Raw genomic sequence first — 12,692 nt, 5'->3', positions numbered from 1 at the left:
AGAAAAGAGAGAAAAGTAAAAGGGGGAGATATAATAAGCATATAGACATAAGGCAGCACAGGCCTGTGTTGACTATGGTGGCAGTGGAAATAATAATCTATGAAATTTAGTATTCCGTGTGATTGTGGGGAAGAAAACAAAGCATGAGCAGCAAGATTGCTTGCTGTGTTGACTAGATAAGGTTAAGTCTGAAGAGGGGATCTATTTAATGAAAGATAATGAGTTCCGTTTTAGTTAAATTGAGATAGAGTAGCCAGCTATCCACATGATAATGTGCAACAGGCAGTTGGGAGTATCGGTCTTCCAAATTTCAGATTAGATGTGTGAAAGAAACCATAATTGTTACTCATACAACTATAAAATGAACATGCATCAAAGACTTTATTTAAGTAATGAGTGAACCAATAAGATGTCACAGTTCAAAGAACTCAAAATACCACGTAATAATAGTTAAAGAACGCTGATGTGAATTTAAAAATGCAAGAAAACAGGTCACTGTTCACAAGGCGATAATCAATGACATCCCACAGGAAACAATTTCTATAAATAGGAATTATTTGCAGTTACTATTCATTTTCTGCAAGTTAGTCAACATCCATCCCTTCAGAGTTGTAAAATAGCCTAGTTAAAGAACAAAGGTAGATAAAACCTGAATGAAAGTTATAGCCAGGATATAGTTTTCATTGTTTTTTCCTTAAATTGTTATAAAAATTTTTAAATTTCAGAGCCTTCCTATTGATGGGGTCTTTAATCAGTAGACAGGAGGTTTTAAGTTCCTCTTCATTAAGCTAAAACTCATTTAATAACAAAGGAAAACAAAACCTTCTCTTTTATTTGGGCATCTCCAGGTCCTCTCCTATATCCTGCAATATAGGCATACCTTTTCCCTTGGAAATTCGTAAAGGTAAAACACTACCCACTCTCCTTCCACCAGATTGAATTTCACCTTAGAGCTCAGTTGCTTCAGATGGAGAGGACCCTGCATCAGGAGATCATGGGTTTGCAGGTTTAGACCTTCGTACTCTCAATACTGTGATAGGAATAGCATTTAATTTATGAATTGTCACCAAAATTAAGGATTATTCTCTTTTATTTCTTGAAGAGTACTGACAAGTCACAAGCCTTCTCTGATTATATATCTTTAATTTTTGAAAGTATGATAAATTAATACAGATCGTTAATCATTTGACCAAATATTTTCAAAAAATTTAACAACACATGAGTTTTTTCTTTTAAAAGCCAATACTCAGTCTAATACTAAGTCCTAACAAGAGGTACTATGAAGCTCTCTTACCCTGAGTTTACATTTACTATGAATCATTAGTTAAGGGTAATTTTATTCTCATAACTGTTAAACAATAATCTTCAAAAAAGGTTAAGTCATGACTCTCAGATATAAAATGAACATGAATCAAAGATTTTAACTCATTAGTGACTGAGGGAACTGGAAAAGAATGTTATAGGTAGTTAATAGGTAAATCCTAAGATTAGACAAATATATAAGCCTATCAGGAAGGCAAAATACATTTGCTTCATAGAGGCAAAAAGAACCTGACCTCTTCCGTAGTAAGGACAGAATTCAATTGAACCTCCAGCAGCTGGCATTTATTTACATGTCTACAAACACTAATTATTTCCATTACTCTCAGTTTCAACAAAATCAGTTCTACCTCTACAGAGTTATAAAATAGCTCAAAGGCACAAACCCCATAGAATCGGATTGACTTGGAAGAATGTACCCTAAACAATACATAGTTTTCCAGAAAGACACTTTGGAATTGTATTTTGATCCATTTAAAAATCTTCAAAAACTTATCTTTACATAACTAATGCTGAAGGTGAATGTTAGCCAAGTTCATTGATTATTTAAAACTTACATTTTATACCATAAATTATGCAAAAAAGTACCTGACTGAATTGGCCCAAAATATGGAAATATTTAATGAAAATATAAAAACATTAAACTCCTAACACAGTTTAACTTTATTATGAGAAGTAGAAATGTTTCTTTTTTAAAGGTGCTTAGCTGACCCTCCAAAAATAAAATTTCTGTTTTTTATAGATACACTGATGAAAATTGTGGGTGCATTCATTTTAGGATTTCATTTAAGTAATCTTTGCAGTTGGAATCATTAAACATGTTTGGAATACTGGTACAAAAGAACATAGAACAGTTTGTGTCAAGGTAGCTTAAATTCATAATTTAATTATTTAAGAAAATCAACTTAGTCAACTTACATGATACATAGCCCTGAAATTTGAAAGTATTTTGGCACAATTGAGCTTTCCCCTTAAGTTTGCCATGTCACTGTGAAAACTTTCAATTGCATGTACAAGAGTAAAGTACTTTTGAGGTGCTGTTTACTTCAGAATGGAACATTATAATCATCACTAATAGCATAGACTGTGTACTGTGCTAGTACCCTGTACCCTTAAGGAATCTACTTAAAAGCAGATTCCTCAAAATGGTAGCCTTTCAGACTGTGTTTTCTTCATTGAACAAGTGTTTTTATTGTGGCTAACTTGAAGCATGTAAAAAAAAAACAAAACAAAACTGAAGCTAGATTGTTTCTTTCATGCCTCACCTAGCCTTGTTAATAGATTGCAGCATTCCATTTGTTAGTACCTGTGACACAGGAGAAGCTTTTACTATTAAGCTATGTGGTAACGATAAAGAAGACAGAAAAAGTCTTTTTATGGTAGTTGGGTCCTCAACAACAACTCTTCGTGTTCTGGTGATAAGAAGAACAGTTGGATATCCAGTGGAGGTACATGGGCTTGTTATCTCCAGAGCTGATAGAGCCTCTTAAATTCCCTCACAATGACAGGAACCCCATCTGAAGTGAAGACTTGCAGAGCTGGAGATGCCAGAGCACTGTTCTTCCTCAATGAGTACAAGTAGGGTTAACCCTGTTGTTGTAGAATAAAAATTTTGTGTAATTACTTAGAAGGTCATATTCTTTTTGTTCAGTAATTTAAAAGGAGATACATACTTACTGGTTGCTGTTAGTGGAAGAACACGACTACGATTTTCCTGGTCTTAAAATATGTGAATAGGATGGAAAAATACCTAGAGATTTCAGGCTAGAATAAGTCAACAAGTTCATGATGAAATCTTTGTTAGGCACTTACTATATTTGTTTTGTTTCTAGGGCTGTGTAGGTTATAAGAGTTCATTGTGTTCCAGTATTCTGAGTGTTAACGTCTTCATTGCTGATAGCAACTTGCAGAGTTTTGGCAAGCAGAACTTGCTGCCATGAACAGGGGAGAATACATGTCTCCATCCTTTAGTTCTAAATAACAGAACCTTTTATGGCTAAGTACACATAAAAGTTTATGTCATTAGTTAGATCCAAGGAACTTAGAGCCATAGTGCCAGTGTTGGGGAAGTAGGTGTAGTGTTTGCTTTATGCTTATGTTTAGTGATTGTATTATGGTGATGGTTTCAGGTGTGTTGTATGTAGGATTCCTAGTGAATGCCAAGTAATTTGAGAAGTTAACATATCTGTACTTAGGATTTCTTATGATTCTTTAATTTTTTTTTCTTTTTAAATTTATTTATTCATGATAGTCACACGGAGAGAAAGAGAGAGGCAGAGACACAGGCAGAGGGAGAAGCAGGCTCCAAGCACCGGGAGCCCGATGTGGGATTCGATCCCAGGTCTCCAGGATCGCGCCCTGGGCCAAAGGCAGGCGCCAAACCGCTGCGCCACCCAGGGATCCCTCTTATGATTCTTTAAACACAAAAAAATCAAATAGACTAAAGTGATTTTAAAAATAATTTGACTTTAGAGAAACTAAGAAAAAAATTCTCAAATCTGAATCTATTGTGTGTTTACATTCTTTTAGGGGAAAAAGATATGAAATAAGCATTCAAATTGATTGTAAATCATATTTTAAAGGATACCAAGATTTATTATTATGAATTAATTAAAAGTTTATCTTAAATCTAATTTAATCATTTAATATATTAATATAAGTTAACATACTTATATAGTACTAATCTATTGATCAAACTTTGTTTTCCAATTAAATAAACTTTGTTAGTTTACTTTGTTAGTTAGTATGCTCAGTGGTTAGCTAGAAAATCAATAAGTCCCAAAGCTATTTGAGCTGTTGAACTCTAATTCTTTTTAAAGAGATCCATCAAGGTTTTTAAAAATGTAGACATTCTGCAAATAAGTTAATATTCCACAGATTGTTAAGCCCCTGGTTTTAAGGTTACTCTTCTAAATATTGGACAAGTCATTTCATGGTGATTTTAATGAAAAATATAAAAAAACAGAAAGCCAACCGTTCATTATACTTTTACCCCAAAGTAAGAAGGAAAAAAAGTGAACATATGGTCTAGGAGGTACTTTTGTTACACTCAAGAAAGTTCTCCAGAAAGTTCAGTGGATTAGATCAACTGACGAAGCTCTATAGAAAGAGAAAGCAAAGGGGGAAAAAGATACATGCTGAATGTTTTATTAAAAATACTGGAAAGAAGTAAAAGGGGGAAATTTTCATTAGTTTTTCTTTCTTTTGGTTTTATAGAACTTCAAAATAAATTTGTTGCAATCTTATAATACATGTTCAGCGTCACTAATAAAGTCATAATATTATGTACATTCTACATAGGAAAGAGTCATTACTATCATATGTAAATAAGTATTTGAGTTTTTATGCTTCCCAGTTAGTAGGAAAAGTATAGTATTTAAGGACAAATTAGGAATAAAGTTATTCAGATATGGTGCCAGTTCTTTCTGGTGGCTAGGATAAACTCAGGTGAAAAACAGTTTCAATAGATGAAGTTGCTGAAATGTTCATTTTGTAAAGGTACTATGATAGCTTCCCAGAACATCATTTTGATACATTTCTATATCAGTTCTCACACTCATTGGCCCTATCAGATATGTTGATCAAGCTGTAATCAGATTCAGGTTATAACTGTCAGAGGTGTGAGTAATTTAGTATATTCTCTAGGAAGTTTGGGAAGAAATAAGCCAAATAAGTAAACATTCCTTTTTTTCTTAATGTACAAGGGGAACATTAATTTTTTTTGTGTCTAAAGTTTACCTTATTTGAAGGATTAGAGTACATTTGTGATCATTTAAAATCATTTCAGTGGCTCTTGTAATAACTCCGTTCATTCAGTCTGTGCTCTCTTAATAAATTTAACAAAAAAAACTCATGGCAAGTTAGTATCATTTGTGTGTGAATTTTCCAATTGTATTTCAGACTTTAAGAAAGAAAGGCCTTAATGGTTGTGAGAGCCCTGATGCTGACGATTACTTTGAGCACAGTCCACTCTCGGAGGACAGATTCAGCAAACTAAATGAAGATAGTGATTTTATTTTCAAACGAGGCCCTGTAAGTACTTTTATTTTACCTCTACTTTTTATTTGTTGATCCTTTTTGTTAACTTCATTATATAGGCTCTGAACAAGAAGGAACACAGAGGGTGCGACAGCCCAGACCCTGATACTTCATATGTGCTAACTCCACATACAGAAGAAAAATATAAAAAAATTAATGAGGAATTTGATAATATGATGCGGAATCATAAAATCGCAGTGAGTACTAAAGTATGGTTTGTGCTTTTATCTTGTGCATGAAGAGATTGGCTACACTTCTTGTTTATTTTCACAGTGGGTGATAATACTAATAAGTAGAAGGGGAGAAAATTTCATTAGTCTTTTTTTTGGATTTATAGAATTTCAAAATAAATTTGTTGGCAATCTAATAATAATACATGTTCAGTGTCTTAAACATGAAAGTGAAGAGAAAACATCCTATTCCAAGTTCTACTTACTGTATCCTATACCTTTGGATAGGGCACATAAGCCCTTCCTGGATTCCAGTATTATTCCTATGGAAAGTGAATGAATTGACTTACATAATTTTTAAGGTCCCTGCTAGCTCTAAATTTCCATGATTGTAAATATATAGGGTGCATATAGGATTTCCCTTTCCCTCTCATGGCTTTTAGGAAGTATTACATGTATGTAAATAGATCTTGAGACTATAAAATATAAATTGGTTAGATTTATACAAAGTTTGGTGTTTCACAATTATGTTTAGTTATTATTGTATAGTGGCTGTAATAGTAGTAGCTTACTCTTTGGTTCTTTGTAAGTGTCCCAAACTATTTGGCAAAATAACCTCCAAACTCCTATTATTTTCTTACACATAGGTATTGAGGAAGAGCCCCTTGGCTTGATATTTATTTAAGAAATCAATGTTCTTAAATTGGTTGCAAAACAAATAGTTGGTTTAAAATTTTCCTATGCTCAAACATCTAACTGTCATGAAAACCAGTACTTTTTTGAGTTCATCAAAGAGTTCTCATGGGAAGTTCATTGGCCAAGAATTGCTTAAAACAGCTATTCTGGATCTGATTTTCTAATGCTATATATGTCTTGCAGGCTTCATGGAACAAATTGGTTCCAATGCTGATATTTATTTCATGGTCAGAATTAATTCTCTTAAAAACTGTGCCATACATCATGGATTATTTCTCCAAAGTAATCCTTTACTATTAGAAGCTCATGAAAAATAGATTTAAGGAAGTATTTTTGTGCTAATACCTTTATTATTTTTAAAAAATAATCCCAAAACAATAGCAAACTAAATAAAATCCCTTCTGACCTCACACGGATGTTGGTAACTTTGTAGTTAATGTTAAGCTGCAAAAATATCATGTAAATAAAATTGCTTTACCTTTGAAAACATTTTTATCATATAGTCATTGTTTTATATGTTAATAAATTTTCTTTCTAAAATAAACTACTGTTGAAGAGAGTACATAAACCATATTCTTCCAACTTTGAATTAGCAGTGTTACCACTCTTTGCAATCACTGTTTTAAAATGTGGGGAGAGGAAAGCTTTTTTCTTTCTTTATGATGGAGATATTACAAAGAGAAGTGTTATTTTCATATTAACAAGCATATTGCATGTGTTCTGTGGAAGAAATACAAGAAGAGATAGAAAATACTATTTTAAAGGGGTATGAGATATTTAGGAGGGAAGTAAGATAGCATTTATAATTGTAATTTAATCTTCATACAATTTAAAAATAGGTTGTCAATGGTTAATTTTATTGTTTAGATTGTTTCTTTGCATTTTCATTATACTCAGATTGCATTGTGTCGTGTATATACAACTTGATATTTTTTTTAGTTTTGTTCATGAAGAATGTCAGTCAATTAAACCAGGGCTTACTTAAAATGTCCCATATTTGGTGTATTAAATTTATAATTTGTGTACATATTTTTCCCCTTTTGTTATATTTGTAATCTCTCAATAGAAATGTAATGTTTGGATTATTAGAGTGCTAATTTTATGCTTAGTAGGTAACAATAATATATTTTGTAATATCTAAATCTGACAACACTAATATCAGGTTCTGACATCTAATTTTCATCTCTGAATATTTGAAATATATACATTATAGTAATATATATGTATTAATATGTAAAAATGAAAATTGAAAAGGTTCATGTCAAACATACTCATGTTAAAATATAATTCTAAAGAAAGCAGCTTAAATCTGCCAATTTTAGTAAGAAACTATCCCCATCCTCTACTTTTAATAACCAGAGTTACCTAATCAAATTAAAGTTCATAAGTTATCACATTTAATATAGATGAAAATGAAACTAACAGGTTTTTTTTTTCCTTGTTCTTTATTTACAGCCTGGTTTGCCACCTCAAAACTTCTCAATGTCTGTCACAGTCCCTGTGACCAGCCCTAATGCTTTGTCCTACACTAATCCAGGGAGTTCCCTTGTGTCCCCATCTTTGGCAGCCAGCTCAACATTGGCAGATTCAAGCATGCTGTCTCCACCTCAAGCCACATTACATAGAAATGTATCCCCTGGAGTTCCTCAGAGACCACCAAGTACTGGTAGTGCAGGTAGGTAGTGATTCTGTATATATCCGTTCTGCTGGTTCTTTAATAAAAGGGTGGAAAAAATAATTGCTAATATAAGCAGTTTCTTATTTTGCTACTCTTTAAGATTCTGTCTTTGATGAGCAAGAGTCACTGCTACATAATTGGCTCCGTTTTAAAGAATATTTTTGAGGATTCGCTGTGGTACTTTAGCTTCCTCTCAGGCATGGTGGAATGATGTACAGAATCTGTCATCTGTAAGTTTCCTTATGATGGGAAAGCCATACTTTGACAGACAGAAAATTTAATTAGGATATCATGAGCAAAGATTTAAAGTTTCGGTGTGACTCACTCATGTGAAAAATACAGAAAATAGATGTACCTGCCAGGAGTTAAAGTTCATTAATCCAGAAATTTGCAGTGCATTTATGGCTTTACTCTTTGTAATGCAGTGTCTTCTCTCCTCTAAGTCCTAAATTTAATAGTACTCCATTAGCACTGCCCCCATTCTTATCAATATATATGATTTGATATTGATACCGGAAGGCATATGCATTCAGAGCTTGATAGGTGAGCTTTTATATGTATGTTTAACTATATCATATTACACAGTAATGCAAATTCAGTCTAGGCTAGTTTTTGTTTTTCAGGAGAGGAGTGCGGATTACTTCATTCAGATAAAGAGAACCCATTCATATTCATTATTTACCTTCTTTTCTCTCTGTAATGTTTTTAGGTGGGATGTTGAGCACTTCAGACCTCACAGTGCCAAATGGAGCTGGAAGCAGCCCAGTGGGTACGTGAAATTACTTCTGTTTCACTTTGTAGGCATCTATCCTATGAGATCGAAGGAATATTGTCCCTCAAATAAGGCCTTTTACCAAATGAAGAGGAAAAAATGGATATATGACCAGAGTAGATGTGTCCCTTTGTAAACTTAATTTTCCTCTGAGGGATACTTTTACTAATACTTACCATTTTTTAATAACAGTCCTGCTGTTTTTTACACCTTGGCTTTGAGTGCCTCCTTTATAGCGGTTAATAGCGGTTATTGTTCTTTGCTAAAGTTAAAATTGTCTTAATATGGTTTGTACATCAAGCCAGTTTCTTAAGGAAGAAGCTTTCTGTATTTATTCTCACCAAAGTTACATTGTTAGCAGACTGATACATCTTCTAATAGCATGAAATGTTTTTATAGAGAGGTTGCAATACAGAGATATGGTGGGCCTACTTCTAGAGCTGCAAAGATTGTTGAGAAGTTTGTCTTCAAAAGATCTGTTTTGTTGGCCACATGTAGAACATTCACATTTTGTTACAGCCAAATTGGGTGTTTTTGTTTTTGTTTATTTGTTTTTACTTTGGGATCCTTTCTAAAGATGACTAGCCAGTTTAAACACAAGATCTGCCCAACCTTGAAGTGCTGGCAAAGATAGATTATAAACTGAACATCAAAAATTATGGTATATATGTGAAAGAGTTATAAGAGTAACTGTATTCCTTTGGATTATCATCACATTAAGTGGTCTTAGTCTCTTAATCTGTGATAAGCACAATTGTCATCATTGTTATCTGAAAACAAGGGCAGGAATTTCCTCCCTGCTGCTTTTAGCTATTGTGTATTCCTGGAGACCTCTGAACACAGATCACTTTTAAGAAAAATTCATAATTTAATCTATTCAACTTATTCATTCTATAAAAATGTGAGGAGCTTCTGCCTCAAGAAAATTGTAGAGATGATTGAATAAATTCAAGTGATGAGAAAGACGTGCTTGCTTGGCAGCGCATATACTAAAGTGATGAGAAAGAAACAGATAATTGCTGAGACAAGTTATAAACCATAATGACCTAAAGTAGAATAAATGCCTAATTATGTCTGCCATTGTATTAATTGCTGTTTTAATGGAATTAAATATATAAGACTCATTGTAGGATTTTTTAAAACATAATTGTGGAAAAATTCATAATGGTCTTAATAATTATACATTAGGGCTGCTATACTTGTATGTGTATTTCCAAGTATTTATAGTTTATTTCAGCTCCATTTTAGTTATTTGCATTCCCATATACATACTCTTTTGGTGTTAAATTTTCCCTTATGCTTTTATTCCCCACCTCCGCCCCCAGTACTGTCCATCTTACTTTTCCTTCTACTTCCTAGCCTGGTTAAGGATAGAATCAAAAATTTCTATTTCATTTAATGTTAATTGTAACTACCTCTTGGTTTATTTACAAAATTAGTTTTATTTAATGGAATATAACCCTTTGAAGATTTCTAATACATTTTCCTCTTCCCATAACCCTTTGAAGATTTCTAATACATTTTCCTCTTGCCTTTACTTTTTTTTTATCCTTCTGACATATCATAAACACAGTTCTTCCCCCTGTCAGAGAAGTGTTTCAATTCTCATTTATTTTTTCTTGTACTTTCTACACTTCCTAAAAACTTTTTCACTGCTCTTATCTGCCATGCAACTGTAAATCTAGACTTTGTCTCTGCTGCTTGATTTTTGGTGTTGACTTTGATAATTCGAAACTCAGACTTTGTCATCAACCTGATTTGACTTTCTGTGTGTAACCCTGTTTGTTTTGTTCTTTTGATTCATTTTCTTTTTCTTTTTTTTTTATAAGCCTCCTCTCCCTTTCTGGAAACCTCATGTTTAGAGGGCTACATAGTCATACCCCTTGGATCATGGTACATCATGATGCATTAAGTTTACACAAAGCATCTCAGTATGCTGTGCATCAATCCTTTTTATATCTCAATTCCACTTCCATGTCTTCCCTCCCCCATCATAGGCAATCACTTTAATGTGTTTAGTGTAAATAGTGTTAATAATCATGATTAGTGAACATGAGTTTCTTTTAAAACTTAACATTCAACTAAGTATTAATATGTTTTAAGTGCTTAGTGAGTTACTTATATATTTAAAGATTTTATTTATTTATTGCGGCGGGGGAGCAGATGGAGAGAGAGAGTTAAGCAGACTCCTTGCTGACCTGCTGAACAGAGAGCCAGACACGGGACTTGATTCCAGGACCCCAAGATCATGACCTGACCTGAAGGCAGATGTTTAACTGAGCCATCCAGGCGCCCCGTTAGCGAGTTATTTAAAAGTCTATTTCCATTATTTTGTATACACAGAGATAAATCCTGCTTCTTAGGGCATGACTCAGCATCTCGTAACACATAAAGATTGGATGTCCTGATTTTTCATTGGTTCATACTCCTATATGCCTATTTTGCCTATACTACGTGGAATTCTACTTACTCTGCTTGTTTGGATTATATTCTAAATGGCATGTGCATTTTAACTGCTTTTTAACAGAATCTAGATTTAACTGAATAGACCTTTTATATCACTTAATTCAGATAGTAACTAGAAGCAGTTATTTCTGTGCATTCTTAGAGCATACATGGGTTGAAAGTGTTTCTTGCTATAAATTTTCCCTAAAATAAATGATCTGTCACAGGCATTTTAGAAATGTTATTTTTGGGATCCCTGGGTGGCGCAGCGGTTTGGCGCCTGCCTTTGGCCCAGGGCGCGATCCTGGAGACCCGGGATCGAATCCCACATCGGGCTCCCGGTGCATGGAGCCTGCTTCTCCCTCTGCCTGTGTCTCTGCCTCTCCCTCTCTGTGACTATCATAAATAAATAAAAATTAAAAAAAAAAAAAAGAAATGTTATTTTTGTGGGGAAGAGTCAGATAATATATTAGCACATTTCAACAATGGTGCCATTTTGGTTTAGTAGTTTGGAAAAAATAGTTTAAACTCATAATTATTACCCAAACATAGTCTTTATGAATGAAAAGATCAAGCAGTTAAAATTCCCAGAGAAATTTAGGAAAAAAAATCAAAAGTTATCAGTATGATTTCTAATCTATATTTTTCAAGATATGTTTCTTAGAACTGTGTGAGAAGGATTTTTCTATATTTGGTAAACCTTGCGTTAAACAAAACTAAACAGGTTTCTTCACTGTAGAACTTAAGGGAGCCTTTAAAATGCTAATCTATTTTGTGAATCATTAAACTTAGTATATAACATATGGCTACACAAAGTGATTTTGTAATAGAACCCTTATTTTTTTTCTTCGTGGAAAAGCATCTTTCATAATTAGTATCATGTAAAACATTTTGAGAAATCTTGCTTCTGATCTTAAGATGATACATAGAAAAGTTTTTGAATAATGAAAACTTCCATAAATGAAATTAAAATTGAGGTTTAAAAAAAGACAAGCAAGACAGTTAGGCTTGTGCTGTAGTAATAGCAGATCTGGTCAGTGAGACCAGCCCTTCCACTGAAGACACCTAGAAATGCTAGGCAAAATATTTTAAAAATCTGCTTGAAAGCTTTTGAGAAACTAACAAGAGAATGAAGGATTTCTGGCTCAAGATGCAGGCAATAATTGAGACAGAGCCTCAAAGAGGGTGGGCCCAGTATCTATGACTGCTTTTCCTCCGGTGGAGTTTGCCACTTCCACGGTAGAGTATGATAGCCGCAGGGGCCTAGGGGGATGGAGAGGGGAAATTAAGGGGAGGGTCCAGTGTGCTCCTTTCACTGTGTGTCAAGCCCCTAGAAGGCTGAACCATAACGGTAGAATGAATCAGAGGTTAATAGCCCCTTGCAGTAGTTACATCCAATATTTGCACCATCCGCCTTCTTGAAATTAGTGTGTGCTCATCCACACTTAGAGGACAGAATAAACATTTCTAGTATCTGTGTTCTTTTGTATTTAAAAAAATGTTCTTTGTGTACAAAAAACCTGAAAATTGTCCACATATGCTGGGCCAAAAAAAAAAGTATCAACAGATTTCA

The 12,692-nt window shown here is 33.6% G+C and overlaps 1 protein-coding gene across 24 annotated transcripts in view; it reads left to right on the top strand.

The window, feature by feature from the left end:
- The window catches only part of MEF2A (myocyte enhancer factor 2A), a 171,634-nt gene that overhangs the window by 130,739 nt on the left and 28,203 nt on the right, over positions 1 to 12,692 (top strand). For 17 of the 24 annotated variants that reach the window (XR_013363652.1, XM_077869777.1, XM_077869767.1 and 14 more), the window contains 3 exons: positions 5,418 to 5,567; positions 7,680 to 7,899; positions 8,612 to 8,671. Coding sequence is in view for 23 of the 24 variants with exons in the window: in XM_077869777.1 (XP_077725903.1) it covers positions 5,418 to 5,567; positions 7,680 to 7,899; positions 8,612 to 8,671 (430 nt within the window). In the remaining variant the exon portion in view is untranslated. Of the gene's footprint in view, positions 1 to 5,220; positions 5,353 to 5,417; positions 5,568 to 7,679; positions 7,900 to 8,611; positions 8,672 to 12,692 lie in introns of all 24 variants that reach the window. The other 7 variants (XM_077869828.1, XM_077869839.1, XM_077869735.1 and 4 more) reach the window with 3 other exon arrangements.

The sequence above is a fragment of the Canis aureus genome, chromosome 2, assembly GCF_053574225.1.
Source record: "Canis aureus isolate CA01 chromosome 2, VMU_Caureus_v.1.0, whole genome shotgun sequence".
Lineage (NCBI taxonomy): Eukaryota > Metazoa > Chordata > Mammalia > Carnivora > Canidae > Canis > Canis aureus.
This window is presented reverse-complemented; position numbering and strand designations above follow the sequence as displayed.